This window comes from Magallana gigas, chromosome 8 (genome assembly GCF_963853765.1).
Source record: "Magallana gigas chromosome 8, xbMagGiga1.1, whole genome shotgun sequence".
NCBI lineage: Eukaryota > Metazoa > Mollusca > Bivalvia > Ostreida > Ostreidae > Magallana > Magallana gigas.
Window position 1 is genome coordinate 11124250 of NC_088860.1, and position 25767 is coordinate 11150016.

Below are 25767 nucleotides of genomic sequence, written 5' to 3' on the forward strand. Positions count from 1 at the left end.
CGAACTGTATAGGTTTTGGGTTCACAAAAAAAAACCATTATTAAAATGATGAATAGGTTTTCCCCTGTTTTTTAAAAACTATTTAAATGTCCCTTCCATTGCAGAGAACAGCGGTATCCGTTGAATTTCTTGGTTGATCGGCGTGAATTGAATTTAAATCTACGTAAGAGTGTTCAGTATACTAGTATAGACAAATGTGCATGCACGGATCTAGAGAGGGGGTGGTAGTCCCCCCCCCCAACCCTGGAAAATTCAAACTTATTAAATCCACATATTAAAAATACCATAAAGAGGCCTTGGACCCCCCCCCCCCCCGTAAAACATAGATATCCTTTAGACCCCCCCCCCCCGGAAAAAAATTCTCTGGATCGCGCATGCGGCATACAAAGAAATGTGCTAAATTAAAAAGACTAGGAAAAAACTTTTACAGAAAAAAGAACAAGCTTTATGATTATGGAAACAGAAAGGTAAACCTTTTACAATGTCAGCTGAGAAATAAAACAAGTAATTCCAATAATGATCCTTATAATCATAGTCTGGGGGGATAACCCTAGATGTGATATACCTGGTATAGATTGTGAAAATGCATTTCGATCTTTTTTTTGTCCTTTAAAGATGATTTCTTTTAATCAATGACCAACAGGTTTGTCCGTGAACGTGCTGATGTATGGTAGGATCGAACAGTTGGTTTAAGTTTGAATGAGAATTACATGCTTGAAAACAGAGGAGAGGACCTACCCCATCCCCACAACCATATGCATATTTCATCCTACTCCAAAGTATATATGGGTATGAATTTTATTAAATATAAGTTGTATGTATTTTTGCAGAATGATGGCATAAATTGTATCACAAATTTGTCATAAAAAGGGGGTCAATACTTTTGGGTGGGTGGTCGGTCCTGTTCTTTAGCACTTGTGATGAAAATGTAACAGTTTTTAAAAATGTACGGATAACAGCTCAGATACTGCTAACACAAGTCTGTCTAGAGCCAGACCTTTCTATTTTAGACACCCGTACAAAAAATTCCACCCTGACTTAAGGCGGACTGTAGGCGAAATTTGAAAGGCGGATTCCGTCTTTCATTCCTCTGAATGTATAACTAATATCACAGATTCAGGGTGGAGTCCGGGCGGTATATGGCTCGAAATATTTAAATGAGATTAAGCGTATTCCGGGTAATAAAAATCCGCCTTAAAACAAACGGGAATCCCCCTTAATCTTAGGTGGAATCCACCTTATGATAAATTGGAATCCGCCTTAATAAAAGGTGGAATACGGAAGATTCCACCCTAAAATAAGGTGGAATCCACCTAAATATAAGGTGGAATCCGCCTTAATACAAGGTTGCGTCCGAATCCGCCTTAGGGTAAAGATGAACACTTTTTACAACGGACAGAAAAACTTCTTTTGATTTATGCTTTTGAATTCGGTGACTAAATCCTTTTAAATTTGCACCGGATGGGTTGGAATCATTGCCTTCATTTCTTTTATTAATCAGTGCCCAAACTTAAAACATAAAACCATCTATAATTCCTGTGTATTTCCTTTTTTAAACACATCATAATACATGTACAGATATTACATCCAGAATATCTTTATATTTTCCTAATGTTTGCCTTCCACTTAATATAATAAATTGAACTTTTTGATTTACAGTTCACGTTTTCACTCTTTTGTACAGGTAGTTCCTTGAAAAGTTTCTAGAGTAGCTCAGATCTTCCTCGAATCTTTTCGGTAATTGCATCACTAAAAATACTTCTCTCACATATTCTGCAAAAAATACATGTAATTTGATAAAGCATCGCTTATAACCAAACACTCGATCAAATATAAATATATCAATATATTTACATTTTCCTGTGTCTTTGCCTGTGGTAACACTACGTATCGATTTTGTACTATATAACTCATAAAGCCAAATTGAAGCGCCAGCGGGGTTTGCTTATTTATATTTAAATGTTTAATCGTAAGATGGTTTGAATTATATAAGGAATAAGGAATCATTCTTTGAGTATTCACTGAGGTGATAATTTTGGTCGGGGCGTGATCAAATCCAATAAAGCCCGAAGGGCTTTATGATAGATTTGATCACGCCCCGACCGAAATTATCACCTCAGAATATTCAAAGAATGATTCCTTATTACTTATATTTTTATAATTTTAAGCCACCGCACAATTAAATCTTTAACTAAGCAAACCCGCCGGCGCCTCAATTTGGCGTCATTTGTATTATGGGTTATATAGTACAAAATCGATACGTAGTGTTATCACAGACAAAGACACTGGATGATGTAAATATATAAATATAAGTAATAAGGAATCATTCTTTGACTATTATGAGGTGATACTTTCGGTACTCCCCCCCCCCCCCTCTTTTTTTGCAAAGTTAGACCTAACCATTATGGACATAGCGTCATAGAGGGTAAATTTGAATGGTTAGATTAATTTTTTTGGAAGTATACGTACCCCCCCCCCCCCCCCCCACACGGATTAGGAATATCATGATTTTGGGAATTTTTTTTTTTGGCAGGTAAGATTTTTTTCCCCCAATATTTCTGAGGATTAGTCTAGCCCCCCCCCCCTCTTTCAATTTGCTTCCGACGCCAGTGGTTTCAAATTGTATGTTTGTGTCATTTGAAGATTTTAAGAAAAAGATTTGTGCAGCGCCCCATTCAAGAATTAAAATAAATTAAAATCTGATTGATTAAGACGCAGTTGATAATCCTTTCTATTACCCTCAGCGTTAGCAACACACTTAGCAACGGGTAACACTATATAAACAGTTGCATTTGCTACAGATGTGTGTTTACCGAGATCTTCGACACCAATGAGGATTTATTAAACAAGACGTTGTGGTCATTTCATATCTATTAACGAAACGATTATAATATAAATTTTTTTCACCAAACCATCTAAATTCGATTGCTTATCAAAATTCACAAATAGTTATTAAGTATTCCAAATTGTCTGTCTTTCATAAATGCGCTTGAATTGTATTACAAAATTGTTTCAATTTTTCCACAATAGCCCAGAAGCAAATATGCATTTATTCTACTCATTAGTATATCGATAACAAATGGGAGCCTGCAAAGTAAGTAAATAACAGGAAATACTTATAGTTTAAATATTACTTTTTGTTGTTTCGTTTGTGTTTTGTTTATTTCATATTGCTATTTCTTTTTATATTTAATTTTAATCATCATTTTAAGATTTCATAGCGATACATAAAAAAAACACTGATGCTTCGTAAGTCTATTATTTTAATATAGTAGTATAGATGCGGAACAAACCAAACTTCTGACAATATACAAGTATCCAATGCTGTCTGAATCAGTACGAGGGGGCCAAACATATACAGCTGAGGGATTCCAGCTAAGGCCATTACATGTGTCCTGTTCAATCAAAACCATGGGTTCAACGAAGTCTGTCAATCAATGGATGCTGAGTGATATTGTCAAAGATATAAATATTTGTGTACTTACTAAACAAAATGACCCAGGCCTACTCTCGGTCCACTGGAACGTTGTGAACTGGTGGGATGTGCTTGACCCCTGTCTGTCAACCTCTGTTCAGCTCTTCATGGCTGTAATGGACACGATTCTTTTCTTTTTGCATCTTTCTATCTACACAAGTTCCATCAACCATACAGACTCTAGTAATATGTATAATTTAAGCAAGCAGTTAAGTAAGCAGGTTATAAATACATATGTATATTATGTATGCATGTACATGCACGTGCTTACAAACACAGGGCAAAATATGTGGGACAGAGCACTTGCCATATACAGTGTTTAAGTCACAAAATATAAGTGCCAGATCTTATTTCCAATGATAAGGACATATTTTTATACATTATGAATGCTCAAGTTGGTTAAGCCATTATTATCACAGAAAGACAAATGTAATACAGTTGGAAATCAGATATAACAGACAAATATTAACTAGTGAAAAAACAAAGAATAAAACTTACGCGAACTATAGTTCTGTTACCACGATGGGTAAATTTTAAACATTCGATTTTTATATAATTAAGCTTTTGATTTTTAAAATCGCAAAAAGCATGACAATCGATGCATGACTTGTGACCAGATCTGTCCCTATCATGCAAGTCATTGTGAGACGGTGTTATCAGTCTGCTCTTTCTGACACTAAAAGACGTAAAATGATTTAATTTCATTATAAATGTAATTGTTAAATTTGAATTATACTGAGTCATATTATGGAGGTACCTTGACGACCTAAACTCTCTCTCTCTTTAAACATTGTTGAATATCTAAATGCATATGACTCACTGTTTTTTGAAAATGACCATGATCCCAACCATTTTAATAAAAAATTGTATCGCACTCAAATAGTATGTCACGGTGGCCTCATCTACTGGAATTTAAAACGTGTCAAAATATCATCTCAAATATAAAAATTGCATGTAAATATGTATTTATCAAAGATTGGTATATGAAAGGGTTAAAATCATTGGAGATTTTTTGAATGAAAATGGAAACATATTGTATATTCATATTCAGAAATTGATGAATTTGAAAAAGCATGCATGGTCTCCTTGGAATGATTTTATTAATCATCTGGCAGTTTAGAATTAACATGTGTACAATAATGCATCAATTTAATATTTTTATGTTTTTTTGTTTTTGTTTGGTATTCTGTTGTTTTTTTCTTTCTTTGGTTTGTTTGTCTGATTTTTTTTCACATGGATTGCAGTTTAACTGCATAGGCATAACTATCATAAGCAACTACCCTACTCTTTAATATGGGATGAAAATGTGAGTATGTGAGAAGTGAGAGAGAGTGAATATTTCATAAAATGATTTATATATTTAACCTTTGTTTACAATAATAATAATAAAAAAAAATATATCATCTCTTGCACAATGCTTAGGAACATCAAATCTGATCTTCTAAAGGATGTTAATTTTAAACTACAATGTCGATATCCCTAAAAAGTTATGACATGCTTTTGGAATCCTTTGGCTATCTGTAAATAAGATATACTAATTTCACGTAAGCTTGTTACTATCTGCAAACAAGACAGTGATCATCTTGACGTGTGAATGAAGTCACCATAACAACATTTTTAAAACCAAAAGCAATTTTTAAAACGAAAGCCTTTCTCATATTTAAAATTTTATAAATTTGCTTCCATTCTCAGCAATGTTTGAAAGCTCTTTTCTATCAGGGAATTTTAAAACATTTTGCTTACGTATAGGAAAATTCATTGTAATAATATTGTTACATATATCTATTAATTTTCATTTGCAGACATTAATGGTAAAATCACAAAACTGAACGGTACTTATAGTGCAGGTCTGACATTACGATTCGCTTAAAATTTACACAAATCTATTCACTTCATATAAATAAAAAAAACCATAACAACGCATGCGTTGTAAACAAAAAAAAAGAAGTGCATAATATATGTAAAACGTCTGGATTTCTGTAGCCCCAACAAGATATATCTGACTATCTGCTACGACTAATTCTAGGATGGTAAAAAAGCCTGAAAAACGTCAGATAGTTGGGACAGTAAAAATTTTTTTTTTTTACTTCAACTGATGAGCAAATAACATTTCTTAAGAAAAATAATAATACTTCGAGCTGAGGACCGGGGGACCTTATTTATATAAACGTATGAGCACACATATTGCACGTACTGTAAACCTTTACATGAACTTGCTGACATCACCAACTGAAAAAATTGATACATGAAATTTTATTAATCAACATTTAAAGTATAAACAACATCCATGTTTATTTTGTTTTTCCTTTTCAAAATATCACATTTCTAATGACATTCAAATCTATATTTCATTTACACAAGCACATTTGAAGAAACATCATTCAAGTAAATTTTAAAGTCATGAATAAAAAAAATAAAAAAAACATCAACACATAAATACAAGCACCACTTATATGGATCACCTTCATGCTAACTTGTGTCATCTTATAGAGTATGCTAAGAAACAAAATGAGAGATTCATTAAAATAAATATTCTATCCTATCAACAGCGGCGCAGCTATGCACAAAATAAAGAGCATGCTGCAAATGGGAAGGGATCTGAGAGCTGCTAAGGTTTAACACCGGATTCTGACTATTTAAACTAAAACAATCATCAAAGCATCTGACGAAAATACATGCTTGACAGATTTTTTGTCATTAAAACTAGACCTACCAGATGGCACGGATAAAAGTTCTTTTTTTCTACTGCTAACATTATAATAACATGGATTGTGATTGTTGGAAAGCAAGTATAAACAGAATTGTAATTTTATTTTTGGCTATTACAAAAGGTTGAGGCAATTATTGGGGGGGGGGGGCAAAAGTATAGGAAAAATCACAAAACTGTAATAAATTTGAAATAAATTGTGACGTGTTTTAGATTCAAATCATAGGACAAATTTTGAGAACAAATCTCATCAAAAGTAATCATCAATTCAAAATAGATATTGTCAATCAATCTAACTAAAAGCTCATAGGAAATTAAGTCATTGGGGATATTTCAAACATAAAATATGATTTCAGCGGAAAAAAAACCCGTCAAAAATCATTTAACTTTGTACGATACCCAACTTAACAATTTTTGAATTCCCAATGAATACTTTTTGAGGAAATAACAAGTGAACATTACATTTATTAATTTGGGAAAATCTATAATCTTTATAACAAGTGTTATATATATATATATATATATATATATATATATATATATATATATATATATATATATATATATATATATATATATGCTATTTAGTGGGCTTTTGTTTGGCGTGATGTAAATTTGTCAACGTCAGTTACATTTCCCTGTTAATATACAGCATAGATGAGGAATAATTGTCTGCAAAATTATTGTGCCTGTCCGAGTATACAAGTACATGTAAAATATTAATATTTGTTGAAATATAAACAAAGATCCACATCAAACTATAAAATAAAAACAAAGATTGATAACAATATTGATAAAAAATATAAACAGAGATTCATATCAATATTTATTACAAAACAGAGATTCAATAAAAAGTTATTACTTTTGACACCATGTTTTGGTATAGAATACTTATAACCTAGTATTTGTGAGATTCAACAGTTTTGTATTAAGCATAAACAAGTAATCAAACTTCATGGTGTATTTTCGAGTACTAGATAACAATATATACTCCTATTGTCATAATAAAAAGTTAACGTATACATGCTAAGAAAAAGCTGCTATGAAATGGTCAAGAGGCATTAAATGGCTTATAGATGGGGATAGCATTCATAGAAGAAGACCAATTTGTATATCATATATCATCTTTTTTTTATATAGTGCTCCAAGAATTTCTACTGGTACATCTAGAAGCATACACAAGTTTAATCACACATTAATAAAATATAATTTGTTTAAATCTTGGAAAATCAACTTAATCAGTCACTGAGTAATTTCAATGACTGACTCAAAAAAAAATTTAAAAATTGTTTTGAACTGGAATGTAACGCTAACAGATATTCTACGGGCAAAAACTGTGAATGAAGTAGTTTTAACAAATAACACTAAAAATAGCGCAATGTTACATGCTTTTTAGAATTGTGAAATGATTGATATTTGGGGTGTACATAATACATGCATCTTTTACTTAGAAGAAAAACATCCTATGTGGTGCAATGAAATATAAAAAAATATTTACCCCTGTGAGTATTGATTTATGAAAAATTAGACTCAAAGCATCTAACTGCATGCTTAACAAATAACAAATTGCAATTTTGTTTTCTAAATTGCAATTGGATACAAACAATACTCATAGAATATTGTGAACCAAAAACTTGAAGTCAACAAAAGCAACAACAACAAGATCGTGTCAATTTTGATTAATACAATAATATTGTGATTCGAAAACTTGAAGTCAACGAAGCAACAACAACAACATTATGTCAGTTTTGATTAATACAATAATATTGTGATTAAAAAAAATCTCATACACAAAAACATCATTAACAACAAAAAAACGTCAGTTGTATGATAAACTAAAAGTCTATTTCATGGCACCTTGTAAAAGAACGAATTCAGGATACATTTTCATCACATTGGACATTTTTTTCAATGCTGCTTTTCCTCCTCTGAAATCTCGCTATGACGTTTTCTATAGCCAAAACAGAAGCTGCAATGATGGCAAAGGAGCCAGCCACCCTCATGGAAGCTGACCAGGAGCCAGTAATGTCTTTGAGTCCACCTATCCAGGACATGAAAACGCCATTTTTATTCGTCTCAAAACATTTATAATAGTTAAATTTCTGCGAATTTATAAGGAAATATATCAATTTTATTTTTTGGCAATGTTTATACACTTTTTCCATGCTGGTTCAAAAAATTATCTGTTTTGTTATAGCTTGTGAGTTACACAATTTATAATGAATGTTCTTTTCATTCATGTTAAGTGTTGAAGAATTTTATTGTAACCCTTTACCAAAAAAAAGGTCAGAATAAGCTAAACGATTAGTCTTAACAGAATAAGAATCTACTAATCTGTCAAAAACCTGTCATTTTTAATTGAGAAATACTTTTAACTGTATTCTAAAATGGTTAAGTGATTTTTTTTCGTAAAATACAAAAATTATTACCTGAAAGCACTGGATTTATCAGCATGGAGATTGAAACAACTAAACAAGTGATGCCCCAGGCACTTGCCAATTGTTCTATCCCAACACAATCCACAAGTATGATTACAAACGTCCCGTTTAATCCACCAGTGAAAATTCCAAATGCCATACACCAAGACAAAATGCTGATAAAATCCTTAAACGTTGGAATAAGAAGGTATCCCACGCCGTGAATTAAGATGTACAGGATGAAAATCTCTTTCCTCCGTATGACACATTTGTCATTGATAAACCCAGCGATTAAACGACCCAAGACATCAACGCTGCCAAATGCAGGAATCAGATACATGCTCTGATGGATCGAAAGGCCTTGTTCTCGCCCATAAGATGGGAGGATAATAAAAATAGAGTGATAGCTGTATGTCAGAAAGAAAAAGGACAACATAAGCAAACTAAAATTTACGCTTTTGAACACGCTGAAGTTTAAGTTTTGGAAAAATTTACAGCAAGTGACAAGCTTGTTTTTGTGTGTCTTGGGACTTGAGGGAGAAATCTCTTCTACAAGCATAATCTCCTTTGGAATATTTTGACTGGATAGAGAAATAGATGATATTGCGGTGATACTAGCTTCCAATGAACCGCTCTCAGATGCTTTGTGGTGTCGTCTGTATGTAGGAGAAGACTGGCTATTGAACTCTGAATTCTTTATCAGTTGTACTCTAACTTCATGGTCTACATTTAAGCCTCCAATCTGAGCATCCTTTGTATTTGAATCTTTATCTTCTGGTAATCCTTGTTCTGTCGTGTCATGAGAACAATGATAATTATTCACATTCTTCTCCAGGTTTTTATCTGGAAGCAGTTGCTGAGCCTCTTTCTGTACTAGTGGATACTTATTCGCTGGTCTGAGCAATAAAGCACATGGACATATGTGTCCCATGATCGCTCCTAAAATCAGCATACAACCCTTTAAACCATAGCTATCAATCAGAAACTGCATCAGAATCGGCACACATATGCCCCCCACTGCAGCCCCTGCCATGTTAATTCCATTTGCCACTCCTCTTCTTTTGTTGAATTGACGTGTACTGATGACAACACTTGGTGGAAAGCTGAGTCCAAAGCCAAAACCTACAAACGCAAGAGAGCCACCATGACATTCACGCTATTCATTACAGGTATTGCAGACAATATAGTAAAAATATTACATTTGACTAATATGATAAGCTATACAACAGTGTATTGTAAAGGAGCAATTTTTCAAATATGATAATTATTCTAATTGCAGTAGATTGGTATCATAGTAAGATATTATACATATATTACATGGCTTCAAGGGCGATATACCAGAATATTTGCCCCGAGGTGACTGGAAAGCCCTGGAGTGTTATGTAGCCTGATGCCGAAGGCAGAGGGCGACATAAAACTCCAGGGCTTTCCTGTCACCAGAAACAAATGTTCTGGTATTGTCGCCCGAGAAGACATGTAGTATATGTTATATAACATTATTAAAATAAAAATCTTTATTATAAGAATATATTTATGTCATTTACATGTGCATTTTAATTATTTATGCATCTTCATATCTTACAAATCAATTCTCTTGCAAAATGTCGATCGATGCTTTCAAACAGAATATAATTATTCAAATTAAACAATTAAGTAAGTTTCTCTGAACAGCAGACACTGTCATGACATTTTTTTTCGAGGAACTGTTTGCTTAGCTAAATTTCGAACCCGATGTAATTAATATGCAAAATGATTGCACACGAGGGTGATATAACAGTTTTGGGAGGGCAATATAACCATTTTCTGTGAAATATAACTTTTTCCGGGAGGGCAATATAACTATTTCCGGTGTGATTCAGCAATTTTCAGGGCATAATAATAAAATTATCTTATTTGTGACATAACATGATAACTTATTCAAAAATATAATGACCTACTTTCGGGTTTAATCAATGCAAGAAGGCAATTGCTGATTGTTTAGGATATACTAGTCTGAGACATTAATATACATTACATACCTGGAAATTTTGTACCTTTAAGTAACTGAAAACTGATTAAACAAATATTCTGATATTTTTGAATTTTTTTTAATAACTGTAACAGAATTTATCTCTAATATCAGAGGTTTACTACCCTTCAAACACTAGCTTACCTGTGAGTACCCCATAAGTAAAGTACATGACTTCTATGGAAGGTGCAAAGGAACTGAGAACTAATCCTGAGCTTGTCAACAGACCTCCAACAAAAATAACTCTCTGGTGAGTATACCGATCGCATAACCAATTGGAAAATGGACCTGAAGTGAAATATGTATATTTGTCAGATACATGTACAAATCTGGGGCTCTACAGAATTTGAATTAAAATCAAAATCTCTTTGTTGATTTCTGTGTATAGTGTTGACACCTACAGTGGAGTCATTGAAATATTCATGGGGGACTCAGATTATTTTTCTTGGATTTTGTGGGTGCATGATCATTTATTTAAGAGAGCTCTACAGGACTTCACTGATCAAAATCAACTAACCCTGTGTGGACCACACATTTGAATAGAATAAAATCTCTTTATCAAATTGTGCATCTAGTTTGAAATCATTAATATTTGTTTGGGCCCTTTTTCTCAGATTCTGTTGGTACCTTTTATCACTAACAAATGTCCACAACAAATCAATAAACACAGTCTTTATTCATTCTATAAAGAAGCAATTTCATGAATTTATTAAAAAATTGGCAATCCACAAAAAATATGACCACATAAATTTGATTGATTCAACTGTGTCTGTTTAGATTATAGCTGCAGGTCTGTAGCTCCCAGTCTGAAAAAATTTGGATGGACGACCTGGGAGCTACAGTGCCTCCCATAGTAAAAAACTGCAATTTACGGCGCACAAAAAATTGCGCTAGTTTTGGACTGATTAATCTCATTTCTGAACATATTCTGTACAAATATTTGATTCCAAAAAATTCCTCGGACAATTTACTACAGATATCGTCACTTCACTTGCCTCTGATATTCTTTTTAAACACGATCACCAGCCCTGTAAAGTGAAGTGGTGCAGTTTGTTAACATGTAAAAATGGCGACTCTCGATCTCGACGTGAATTAATATACTTTATTTTCCGAGGTCGGTTTGCATGTTTCAAAGAAAGTCTGAGGCAAGTAAAGTAACAATATCAGTAGTGAATTGTCTGAAGAATTTAATGGTACTTATTGTTTTCACAGAATCTGTGTGAAAATAAGGTTAATCAGTCCAAAACTAGCGCAATTTTTTGTGCGCCGTAAATTGCAGTTTTTTACTATGGGAGGCACTGTAGCTTCCAGGTCGTCCATCCGAATTTTTTCAGCCCGGGAGCTACAGACCTGCAGCTATTTAGATTACTGATTTGAAATACTGTATAGCTGAAGAAGTGCCAGCTTTAAACAGCACCCAAATCATTTCTAGGTTTAGATCTTGAACTTACTGAGTGAGAGAAAGAAGAAGCCAGTGATGGACTGAATAACAGTCAGCTGACTTTTGGGAATCTGGTAAACCTTGCCAAACTCCAACAATAGGACCCCAAAGGATTTAATCCCTCCAATCACAAAAAGGGAGATAGTGGCAGTACCTGAAAACATGGAACAAATGGAAGCAGTTTGTGTGACAATATTAATTAGAGATAATGTAGAGGGCCAAAAGAGCAATCAAATCTAATGTATTGAAGTTTTATTAAATAAAGTACTACAAGTTTGTTTGATATCTGATGTATATAATTACAAATGAATTGTGTAACAAATTTAACTTCAGACTACATACAAGTTTCAACAGCTGTCTGAATCAGTAGGAGGGGGCCAGACATATAGATAGCTGAGAGTTTCCAGCTTGGGGCCATTAGATGTGACCTGTTCAATCAAAACCGTGGGTTCAACAAAGCCAATGATAGAAATATTGAATGGACGCTGAGTGATATTGTCAGAGATACAAACATTTATGTACTTACTGAATAAAATGACCCAGGCCCAGCCATGGTCCACCGGAACATCATAAACTAGGGGAGTGTCCTTGTCCCCCGACTCTTGACCTTTGTCCAGGTTTTCATTGACTCCATGGACATGATTTTTCTCCTTTTGCATCCTATTATCAACAAGAGTTTCATAAATTACCAGACATAAATTCTAAACATACATAATCACAGATTATAAAGCTCACCGAGACGAGGCATCACCCTTATGAGGCATCACCTGTATGAGACCACCTTTATCATATTATATGAAAATCATACTTTGTGATCTTGGATAGTCATGGATACTGTTTTGACACAATATCGTTTGTCATCTGCTAAAAAATTGTATGATAAACATATGTTCATTTCTTACGGTATTTTAAGATACAATGATATCAATACAATACATGTAATATAAAACACAATATTGCATCCTATCATACTTACAATATATATCATATAATACAATAAAATACTGTAATAAATAATGATGAGATATGATACTGTAACACATGATATGACATTGTATTGTGTTTTACATTATTGTATTTGATCGCATAATACAATATCAAAATACATAATATATGATACAATATAGTATTATATGATACAATATCATATCACAAAATACATCACAATATTGTACATCATGATATCATATTGTATAGTATAGTATGATATCATATTAAATGATACTGTATCATATTTGATACATAATATGATATTGGATCATATGATACAATATAATTTGATTTTGTTTGGCATTTTAGCTAACACAATTATAAAACATTTGACCTGTAATATGCATAAATACATCAAATAATTTAAACTTAATAAATTTTTAGAAGTAAACTACGAATCATTTATATTATCGTTAAATCAACTGTGCAAGCTATTATCTATGAAACATGTGACCTGTTCTAAAAAACTAAACCTCCTCCAGCATCCAAGCCTATGACTCAGACTCAGCATACATGCCTGTCGGGTGCATCAGTATCATAAGACACACCATCCATGCAAGTTTGGTGAAGTTAGGACCAATAATAACTAAGATATATTTTTTAGCATCCTTGATAATGGAGATCAGGCATAATTTGCATCCGAAGCTACCTCTGCAATTCATTTATATTATAGTTTAATCAACTATGCAAGTTTAAAATAGTACTGCTATTTATTAAACATGTGACCTGTTCCAAAATACTTAACCTTATCCAGCATCTGAAACCTATGACTCAGATTCAGCACTCAAGCCTGTCTGGTGCATCAATATCATAAGATGCACCGTCCATGCAAGTTTGGTGAAGTTAAAACCAGTAGTAACTATGATATAATCATCAGAGGGCACCTGCTCCAAAAACGTTAACCAGATCTAAAATCTTTAACCTTCTTCAGCGTCTGAAACCTATGGCTCAGATTCAGCACTCAAGCCTGTCTGGTGCATCAGTATCATAAGACCAACCACGTTAGGACCAGTAACTTAGATATTGCTATCAAAGGGCACCTGCACCAAAAACTTTAACCTGCTCCAAAATCTGAAATTCAGGATTCAGGTCAAGAATCCAAGTCTTTCAAGTCCATAAGTAGGTCCAGATGCATCATCCATGCATGTTTGGTGAAGATACATGTAGGACAAGTAATAACTTAAATACAGGACCTGCAACAAAAACTATCACCAGGTCCGGACGCCGATGCCGGGGGTATAGCATAAGCTTCCCCTGACTTCGTCTTGGTGAGCTAAAAACCAAAAGACTCCTGTGTAATCTATTAAGTTAAAAGTTAAGTATGCAAGTTATTACAAATAAACAAGAAGCACACAAACCTTCACAGTCATCTGAGTACCATAGCCTGTATATAAACCTCAAATTTCAAAAACTCTCAAATTTGCAATTAAAGCTTCATTTTGGATGTTTGCAAACATTAAATCATAAAAGGGGGCAAGAGTTAAAGGAATCTTGGATTATCTATACCCAAGCTCCAGAGGCCAAAAATGGTAAACTTTTGGTAAAAAGAGACCTGCAGGCCTATAAAAGTTTGTATCTGAAAATGTTGTGAGATTTGTTCACTATATGGCCATATTGGCCCCACCCAAGGGCCTGAAACTCTTACCCACAGGCCAGGAATATAACAATTCTGTTTTTGATAGAAGGCTGCATTTATATCATAATTATGCAATAGTGTTTCTTGAATTGAAGAAGATTTCTAAGATTCAATACATGTTCATAATATGGCCATATTGGACCCCCTAGGGTCTGAGCCCCTTACCCAGGGGCCATGAAATTCATAAATTTGGTAGTCAGAGGATTTCATAAACATTATAATCATGCATTTAGGTGCTTTTTTTCACATGTGTGGGAGTAGAGAGGATTTTTTTTTAATTTGGCCATTTCTTCTGCATATTTGACCTACCCATAGGGCCCGAAGGTATATAAGGTCATAAATTTCAAAATTTTAATTCCTCTTATCCTTTCGATGCTTCAAACCAAAAATCATAACAAATGACCTTGTAGTTTTCAAAAAGAAGTTAAAAATGTAAAATTGTTAACAGACGATGCACAACAACAGACAAAGACCAATGGCAATAGGTCACCTGAGTGACTCATGTGATTCAAAGAGTGTTACATAATATATATATATGCACTTGTTTACAGACACAGGGCACAATATCTGGGGCGGAACACTTCCCATACACAGTGTTTACTTAAAGGTCACAAAATATAGGTGACAATGGTAAAGACACATTTTAATGCATTTATGATTTATTTTTGTTGGTTCAGCTTTTGTCATCCCAGAAAGACATATGTAAAACAGTTGAAAATCAGATATCTTCATTTTTGACACAAAGAGGAGTGAAACTAAATGTTACCTTTGATTTTTAATTGATGAATTAAACCGCCATACAAATTTTATGAAAACTTTGGTTCAAATACATACTGCATCAAAGTTCAAGAAATAAAACATGGTCTTGAAATTCTTTAACTTACCTGTCAAGATCTATCGCCTCTTTTGGGAGACAAGCAATCTGTCTACTTAAGAGAAAAATTACAGCAGGTAAGAATATTTCATGATCAATGACATTTAAAAAGATAATAATAATTCATCTTTTTATAAACATTTTATCATGGGACTTTCCGAAAATATATCAGTGTTAACAAGTATGGATTTCAAGCATAGATCATCCAAAGCAATATCATTTTACCCTGTATCACGTATTTTTTCATCAGATTCAATTTCCTACTAGACTTTCAATCCATGGCATTCTTGGTTTGAACAAACTCTTCTGAATATTTAACCCTGTAAAATTGGAAAGTACATTTTAGTGTTTAAGTTCAAGATCTAGAAAATGAACTAAGGCTATAAATACATAATGACCACATTTTTGATTTGATACATCTTTTTACCTGTACATTACAGATTTTAAGGAATTATGTGTAGAGTGTGTAACATTTTCTTCAAAGCCTCTATAAAATGTTTATGTCATAATCTCACAATTAAAACTCTTTTATAATGTGCATAAACCAAATGTACAAGTTTCTTATAAGAAAAGAAAAGTTTGATACCTAATGAAACAAAAAACACTTCCTCTTCTGTCTGTCTGTCTGTCTGTCTGTCAGTCCATCTATCCATCCACCTCTCTCTCTCTCTCTCTCTCTCTCTCTCTCTCTCTCTCTTATTCAAAGATCAAATTATGATGTTTGTAATTATTATAATCCTTATGTTGATATCTCCAATCTACAGCATTTCTGTTTAATGAATATTTACCCAAGATAACAGAAATGCTCATTTGAACTTGACATATGACCTTGAAATTCAAATGACCTTGAATGTTACCATACATATAAAGTCTATCTTGAAAGAAATTTTCAACCCTCAGCAATAACATGCATTTGTGAGTTTCAAATATTTACAAAATAAAAATAAATGCATGAGAGAACTCCAGTAACTCAAAAGGTCAAGGCCAAATATTTACCAAATCACTTCACTGTTAACACAAAATATTGATTATATTGTGTATAATATACTTGTGAAATCAATGATATGCTGTAATCACAAATTTCTGGATACTGAGACTGTCAAGCTTCTGATTGTATGACACTTGTACATGTAAGGGTTAACTTCTAAATGGCTTTTCATTCACCTCAAGAGGAATAGAATAGGTAAAAGATAACCAGGGAAGTGAGGAGGAAATCCCAACTAAACACATGAAATTGCACACAAAACAAAATGTATCCACTTAAAGGGGCATATTCACGATTTTAGTCAACATATATTTTCCTGTTTTTGATGTTTATGTGCAAATGCTTTAGTTTTATAAGCATTCATGATAGCCAACCAAAATGTGGGTGTCAGTCATCAAGTTGTAGGCGAGATCCAGAGTTCACAATTCTTTGTTATGTAAACAAAGCTAAGGTCATGTTTTTGTTTTTAAAATTTTTAATATTAGAAGAAAATTCCAGGTTTAGACTTAAAATGAATGTGATAAATGCTAGAAGAAATATTCATAAATATTCAAAATGAATAAGCAGATACAAAATAAGCTTAAAAAAACTTTTACAGGTATATTGAACCAATGTAAACAAAAACATGGCACGAGCCTTGTCTAAAAACCAGTGAGCTGTAAGCTCTGTATCTTGGTTTTAACTCTACAACCGTCCCTCAAACTTTGGTTGATCATCAGAAATGCATCAATACTAAAGCATTGTAAACAATAAAAATAGAAAAATAAAATTTGACCAAAATCGTGACCATGCGCCTTTAATAGCGCGTGAAGCGAGCTCTTAGAACCAGTGTGGGTGGGAAAAATATCATGCTAAACCTACAGATTCATCAAGAACAGTTTTTTGTCTACGTCCCATAATGCTCTCTAATGTTTTCACCTGTGGTGCTATGCCAAAAATGGCTAACATTTAACTTGTAATTTATGGTGCCTTGAGGTTTGAATACAGTGAAGTTTTGAAGACCGCACAAGCTTTGGTGAGACCCAAAAGACTTTTTACATGTTTACATTCCTTAGGCTTCATATACTGAGTTAATTAAGATACGTAAACAAATGATTCTAGATTTTAACGTATGAAATCACCGTGATCTCGCACTCTATTTCCCGCAATAAATTTAGAGACGATTCAAATATTTATAATGCGTTTACTAGCAATTTAAGTATAGACTGCGATACCTGCCTCAGATGATGTTTTTAATTTTTTTTTTTTTTGAGAGAGAGATTATATATATACTAGCAAGAGGCATACTTTACTGTCATATCTATCCAATTATATTTCAAATATTTCCGTGAGATATAATAATGCATTGACCTTCAATTCAACAATAAAAATACAGCTCTTTAAAGTGTGACTACCTATAAATAGATAAAAATCACTCAGGTATGAAACCCCGATGCGCATGCCCCAGGTAAACCCTAACCGTTCGATAGATACAATCGATGACTTTCAATTCAGCTCGCCAAGTGTTTACGTGTTCGGATGGCCAATGCCCAACTTCGTTCGCCGGGGCCTGGACAGGCTACGCCGGCTCATGACGAGAGAGAAAGCTCACCCGCAGAGGCGGTTGAGAGCGATAATACAAAGGTAGATGAGTCAGAGGACTCTCAATGTGAAGTAGACCATGTATCTGTGGCTGATAAGACAGAGGATGATTTTCGGCGGCAGTGGTCGTCAGAGCAAATTCGGAATGATAAAAGTAAGTCCGGCGATGTTTCTATTAGAACACGCTCAAGCTCTAGAAAACGCAAGAAAAGCAAAACATCAACTGATTCAAGCTCAAGTTCAAGTTCCTCTAGTTCTAGCTCCTCTAGCTCCTCCTCAAGCTCTAGTTCCGAGTCTGACTCGGACGCTGATTTATTCTTATGTTCTGAGAGCACAAATTCTAAGCCAAAAATCCCTAAAAAGATTCTTAAATTTGTCACTAAGTACGCAACAAAAGGGATTAACAAAAAGAACAGACAGGCTATTGCTAAGATTTGTCCCATACCTCATTCTAAAAAGCTTCAGGGCTTGTCTTTGGACAGATTTTTCAAGAAAATATTTTTCAAGGGTAAAAAATGGAATGGAAAGTTAGAGAAAAATAAAGTAAATACCCAGATGAGAATTTTAGATGCTTTAGGGCCACTTTCTGTTTTATGGAGCGAGGCAGAGCGAATAAGCAAAACAGGCAAGGGCATGGACCCCTCTGATGTTATTCAGTTTGTCCAAAGAGCGATCATGTTTGTAGGGAATGCCCATTTCCTTTTCAATACTGATAGGCGTAAGGCAGTGTTAGCTAAAACAATGCCAGAATCTGTAGATGTGCTTTCTGAAAAAAGGTACAAGAAATCATTGGGAAAATGTAAAAGTGATTTATTTGGGAAACATTTTCTAAAACAATTAGCGAAAGATAACAAAGATAATAGAGAATTAAAACAGCTATTGTCTAATGGCAGCGATAAGAAAGTTTGGTCACAAACAAGACAGTTTTCTGACAGAAACCGCCAGTTTTTTCTACAGAGACCCTCATCAAGCCTCCAGTATGGGGGTCGCAGACAGACAGACAGGAGGCAGTTCACTCAGAATCAGAGATACACACAGTACCCACAATTCAAGGGTCAGGGAGCAAACCAGAAATATACAGTGCCTCCCAAGAAATCAGTCACTCAGTGAATCAGGTGAGTCTAAAACGGGTAGAATTATCAGAGATCGATCGGAATCTATCAAAATTCCTGTTTTTCAATGCTGTAGAAATTCCCCAGTCAGTGCCAGTTGGGGGACGTGTAAAACATTTCTATCAGAATTGGAAAGTAATTACACGGGATCCTTGGATCCTTCAATCAATCAAAGGGATAGAAATTCCCATATTATCAAATCCTTTCCAGGGAAAAATTCCGATTCCGTCGAAATTCAAATCAGAGGAACAGATTTTGATAGATTCCGAAATAGAGAATTTAGTGTTGAAAAATGCGGTACGGGAGACAACTCCCACAAGCGATTCCTTTTACAGCAACGTATTTTTGGTACCGAAGAAGGGGGGCGAGTTAAGGCCTGTAATAAATCTAAAAAATCTTAACAGTTTTCTCCCTTACGAGCATTTCAAAATGGAGGGGATACAGCTGTTAAGAGATCTCATGGAAGAGGGAGATTGGTTAGTAAAACTAGATTTAAAAGATGCGTACCTGACAATAAACGTGGCAGAGAAATTTCGAAAATTTCTGAAATTTTTTTGGAAAAACAAAATAATGGAGTTTACATCCCTTCCATTCGGAATTGCAATAGCACCGCGTGTGTTTACAAAAATTATGAAAATTCCAATTGCAATTTTACGTCGTCTGGGTATACGGCTGGTGATTTACCTAGACGACATTCTGATTATGAACCAATCTCTCACAGGCATTCAATCAGATCTGTCAACAGCTGTCTATCTCTTAGAGAATCTAGGGTTTTTGATCAATCAGGAAAAGTCAGTTCTAGTCCCTTCACAGGTAACGGAATTTCTGGGATTCACTGTAAACTCAGAAACAATGACCCTCTCTCTCCCAAAAGAAAAGGTGATAAAGATAAAGCAGAATTGCTTAGATCTTGCGAGTCGTCAGTCTGTCTCTGCTCGGGATCTAGCCCAATTAATAGGACGTCTGACGGCTACAAATCAAGCGGTTCTACCCTCACCTCTTCATTACAGAAGTCTCCAGTTATTAAAAACAAAAGCCCTGCATACCGGAGGGAATTACGACCATCATGTACAATTAGACGAGGATTCGAAACAAGAACTAATATGGTGGTCTTCAAAACTAAGCAAATGGAACGGGAGAGCTTTAGTCCGTCCCCAACCAAACATTATTGTCAAATCAGATGCAAGCCTGAGAGGTTGGGGTGCAATTTGTCAAAATACAAAAACGGGCGGTCTTTGGATGGAAAACGAAAGAGATCAGCACATAAACGAGTTAGAGCTCAAAGCAGCGTTTTTAGCAATTCAGTGTTTTCAGTCGAAAATTTTAAAAAAGCACGTACTATTGCAATCGGACAACAAAGTAGCGATAGCATACATAAACAACATGGGGGGTACAAAATCAAAGAAATTGATAAATCTTGCAAGTCAGATTTGGCAATGGTGTTTGGAGAGGGAAATAACTCTTACAGGGGAGTACCTACCCGGGGATATGAACATAGAGGCAGACTGGGAAAGTCGTCATTTCAAGGACAAGAGTTCTTGGAAATTAGATCCAGAGATTTTTATTCACCTAATGAAGATAATAGGCCCTTGTACAGTAGATCTTTTTGCAGACAGGACAAATGCCCAGCTGAACAAGTATTTCAGCTGGAAGGAAGACCCTCATGCACAGGCATTAGACGCGATGCTACAGACGTGGAGGGATATAATGGGTTACGCCTTTCCCCCGTTTTGCATGATAACGCCTTGTCTAGCGAAGGTGAGGGAGGAGAAGTGCCAAATTGTGATCGTTACACCGACATGGCAAACACAGCCTTGGTATCCTCTCCTCCTTCAGATGTCGATAGACTTCCCAGTGCTGATACCGATGGGCTCGAGAACCCTAACCTCTCCCCAGGGGGAAGTCCACCCTCTGATAGTCAACGACACATTACAACTAGCAGGGTGGAAGGTATCAGGAGATAGTACACTTCAGAAGGTTTTTCAGAGCAAGTTAAAGAACTTCTCTTGCACTCTTGGAAACCAGGCACAAAATCCGCTTACGACAGTGCCTGGTCGAAATGGAATAGCTGGTGTTTGGAACGGTCAATTGATCCCTTTTCAGCCCCTTTGGCCTCTGTGTTAGATTTTTTAGCCTGGATGTTTTTTCAGGGCTATAAATATCGAACGATTAATGTCCATAGATCGGCAATATCCTCAGTGTTACCGCAAGTGAATGGAGTTTCTGTAGGACAGGTTCCTATTGTAAAACAGTTGTTTAGGGGGATATTAATAAAAGACCCCCCTCGGCCTAAATATGGTTTTTCATGGGATATCAATGTTGTTCTTAAACATTTATTAGACTTGCCTAATGATAACGAACTTTCTCTTTTACAGTTGAGCAAAAAATTTACCATTTTACTTGCTCTAGGAGCCCCAAAAAGAGTCTCAGAGATTGCTAGATTCGATCGTCGTTTTATGGAAAGAAAGGAGGGGAGTATCGTGTTTCACTTACCAGGTCTATCAAAATCTCAGAGGGATAATAAATGTAGATCTGTTCAGTATGATAAAACAGATAATGAAAAACTCTGCGTTTTACATTGTTGTTCCGTTTACGAGAAACGAACTGAATCATTTAGATCGCAGCTTGAATCCGAACCTGATCCTCTGCTGCGTACAACCAAAAAACCTCATAATAGAGTTTCTGCACAAACAGTCAGTAACTGGATAAAATCTGTTATGTTAGATGCAGGTATCGATACATCAAGATTTCAAGCGCATTCGTGCCGGATGGTCTCTTCAAGCAAAGCGCATAATACTGGAATACCTTTAGAAGAAATTCTATCAAAAGCAGACTGGTCAAATGCGCGAACATTTAAAACATTTTATTTGCGCAATACTCCATCTGAGATATCTTATACACGTAATGTTTTGAATATGGTGAGTTTGGTAATTTTCGGCTTTAAACATGCATTATTATATCTCACGGAAATATTTGAAATATAATTGAAGATTTTGTGAGGGCGCAAAGCGCCCGAAATGAAATATAAATTATATGATAATATTGAAGTGAGATATAATAATGTACTTCCCTCCCACCCTTGCCCGATTATTGGCTAAGGAGGGTGGTACTGATTAATTGTTTATGTATAAATATTACATTTCACATTACAGTTGGGTTAATTTGTGTCGTATGTGTTGTAGGAGGATAACTCTCTACCAACAAACGCCACGACGCCCAGTTGAGACAGTCTACAGTTTACCGTGGTTCTACGGCAACAAGAGTGACAGGTGAAAAACGATCATAGTGAATTGCTGAACAATCCTGACTGTGCAATTTGATGAGAATAATTAATATTTTTTAGATATTATATAAATTCTGTCAAAATTACATTTTGAAGTTTTCTTTTTATGGCTCGCATTGAAAGTCATCGATTGTATCTATCGAACGGTTAGGGTTTACCTGGGGCATGCGCATCGGGGTTTCATACCTGAGTGATTTTTATCTATTTATAGGTAATCACACTTTAAAGAGCTGTATTTTTATTGTTGAATTGAAGGTCAATGCATTATTATATCTCACTTCAATATTATCATATAATTTATATTTCATTTCGGGCGCTTCGCGCCCTCACAAAATCTTCAATTTTAAGCTAATTTTGCATGCATGTACAGTAAGTATATTAAGTAGGGAATATAAAAAAAAAATAGGTCATTTTGAATAAAATAAAAGAACAAAGAAAAAAAAAACGGACAGTTGAAAAATCTATACAGATATTGGATATTGTCAAACCATTATAATTTATTTATTTATTGAAATTCTCTCTCTCTCAAATTCTTTGATAATATTTGATAACTATAAATAAATATAAATAATAAGTTGACAATGATGCAAGGTATGTGTAATTCTTGCTGTGCTCACCACAATGGCAGCACTGTAAAACATATAAAAATACATATATATGCTATTTCAAATTCATTGTAATTTCTTAGACAACCAACTATCATGCATGTGTTCAGACCCAGACTGATCTGGGGAGGGGGTGGGGGTCAGTTAAGAATAATCATGAGTATCCTGGCACTGTATTTGGGGGGGGGGGGGGGGGGGCTTGGGGTTCCAAAACCTATTTTCAGTCACTTTACTGGAATTTGAATTGTTGAATTTTCCAGGAAGGAGAATTCAAACTATTCTTATTCCTTACCTGAGAAACAAATCAGCTTGGTATTAGAACTTAAATCTTCACCTGTGAAGGTATTTAAATTTGCAAATATCTTTCCTGATATGAACCTATAGAAGAGCAAAACATTCATTAATCTGAGTGACTTATTTGACAGGTGAAGAGGTCAGATTTTTTTTTATGTCACAATGATCATCACACTTTCTTATGAACTACAGATTGTAAATTAATGACTTTTGCATGAATTATTACAGACATAGAAATAAGTTTATGTTTATAATTCTGAAAAATTTGCTTTTATATTCTTAAATTGTTTGCTCAAGATAAACATCTTATTGCATTAGAAGTGATTTAAAAATTGGGACAGACTATAAATCTACTGGTGTGTGCATGCATGATCAACTCTCCCCAAGTATCATTTCTCTTTGAACAGTGCATTAATTAAATTTTTCATATATACTATTTAATGTGTTGATAAATTGAGGTAACAATGCACTGCCAAGAAATGACACTTGGTAAGAATTGGTTGTATGCTAGTTACATACAGGTTCAATGTTAAAACAATTCAATTGTTCTGCTTTGAATTTGTATTTCGTTTTATGGATTTTTGAGATGGTTCACAGTTTAAATTGTTATTGTCATTTTTTCACGCAATTACTAGTATTGCCTGAAACTTTCTCTATTTTTCAAGGGAGTGTCAGTTTTAAAGAAAATGATTATGTTTGTCAAATTAATCAAGTAAGGGCATATAGATCATTTCCCATAGGCCTATACTTTATTGTTAAATAGCTTGCCCTCTAGTCTCATATATTTGTCCCGGATGCAATATATATGGTTCATTTGTTTCATTTTGTTTCCTTTGTTTTGATTCATTAATTTGAGTTTTTAAAGTGATACATGATTTTCTCTAGCTTGTCTACAAAAAGGGGAAAAAAATAAACCACGCAGGTCCAAATACCGGGTAGATCTCTACATAACGTTAAATAACCAGGGCATCAAAAAGCCTGTCTGATAGACCCGTGACAATATTCTAGAAACTGTTTGCATGGTGTTTATAAGCATATTTACCTTTATAATAAACGAAACCAACATGTTCTGTTTCTTGAATCAACTGCCATCCTATAAAACAGTAGCCTAGCACAAATTGATCATCGATCGAATTCAAGTAAGATTTCGTCAGCTGTTCCAGACGCACCGACATGAGGTTGTCGCAAAATAGTTGCCACTTTACCATGGATATCTGTTGAAGAATTTACAATAAAAATGTTATTACTTTAAATAATTCATATAAAATGCATATTATCTAACGTTATAGCCATTGAATAATTAATCAATATTTGGCATTTAACCGTAAACGTGATTCTAAACCCGATCGATTTTGGTTCCATACAGGCCTATGGGCTACATTGCTCATATGAGTACCAACTTTTGCTCAAGCTGTTAACTAGTTTTAATAAATAATTAACAACATATAACTGGATAAATCATCTAAAGCAAATCAATTTCACACCACTTAAAATTTTCCCTCATATTATACATTCAATCTTTTTGAAAGAATTGTTCTAAAGTCACTCTTGATCGATTTTGAAAAGATCTAATAAATACTGACTTTGTTTTGTTTCTCATCAAGTTTGAAAAGTATTTTATTCATAATACATGTATATACATATATATCAAAGTATATACAGTGCATGCGCGGATCTAGAGGGGGGTCGGGGGGGGGTCCCGACCCCCCCCTGGAAAATGAAAATTTATTAAATTTACATAGTAAAATTATCGCGAAAATATGCCTCGGACCCCCCCTGGCAAACACAATTATCCTTCGGACCCCCCCCCCTGGAAAAATTTTCTGGATCCGCGCATGCAGTGAACATGGATTTAATAAACAGCAGACAGTGTAGCCCATATTAGTTCTTCGACAAGAGATCAAGGTACATATATAACAATAGTATTATATTATTGTATATTTGTAGTTTTACAAAGACCTTTTAAATAATCTATAAAGACATTACAGAATGTAAAAGTGTTATATAAAAAATGAAATATAGAATAACAATCAGGTACAGTTAGAAAATCAAAGGAGGAAATATGGGGGGGGGGGGTATAGAATATGCCCAATATTATGTATACATGTACGTCTAAGTTACATACAAGAACATACTGTATACAGGGAAATATTCACCCCCGTTTTATTTTCGCCCCTGTCGCCCTTCTTGTCAGTTGGCGAATTAAAGAATGGGCGAATTCCAGTGTTTCAAAATATTTCTCTCTAAACACAACTGTATCTGGGCGAATTCGTGACGGGGCAAAACTGTTTGCAAGTGCAGATGGTCGAAAATTACACGAAGCGAAAATAACCCTGCATACAGTATATTGTTAAATTTT

The 25767-nt window shown here is 34.4% G+C and overlaps 2 protein-coding genes across 8 annotated transcripts; one reads left to right on the forward strand and one right to left on the reverse strand.

The window, feature by feature from the left end:
- Positions 1–6331: 6331 nt before the first annotated feature.
- LOC105341961 (monocarboxylate transporter 12) lies at positions 6332–24617 on the reverse strand. Of its 7 annotated transcripts, none has more exons than XM_066068629.1 (9): positions 24451–24616; positions 23407–23492; positions 15774–15868; positions 15559–15600; positions 12575–12708; positions 12059–12202; positions 10752–10895; positions 8612–9721; positions 6332–8223 (listed from the first exon to the last, which is right to left on the reverse strand). In XM_066068629.1, the coding sequence occupies exons 5-9, from the start codon at positions 12705–12707 to the stop codon at positions 8057–8059; spliced, it is 1698 nt and encodes a 565-aa protein (XP_065924701.1). In that variant the 5' UTR covers position 12708; positions 15559–15600; positions 15774–15868; positions 23407–23492; positions 24451–24616; the 3' UTR covers positions 6332–8056. The 7 variants fall into 7 exon arrangements, with proteins under 7 accessions (XP_065924701.1, XP_065924700.1, XP_034329342.2 ...); XM_066068628.1 differs by having other exon boundaries at positions 15559–15603; XM_034473451.2 differs by lacking the exon at positions 23407–23492 and having other exon boundaries at positions 12575–12711; positions 24451–24617.
- LOC117681705 (pre-mRNA-splicing factor CWC22 homolog) lies at positions 18049–22715 on the forward strand. Its single transcript, XM_034447333.2, has 2 exons — positions 18049–19229; positions 22409–22715. Exon 1 carries the CDS (start codon positions 18052–18054, stop codon positions 19222–19224), a length of 1173 nt encoding a protein of 390 aa, XP_034303224.2. The 5' UTR covers positions 18049–18051; the 3' UTR covers positions 19225–19229; positions 22409–22715.
- Positions 24618–25767: the final 1150 nt, after the last annotated feature.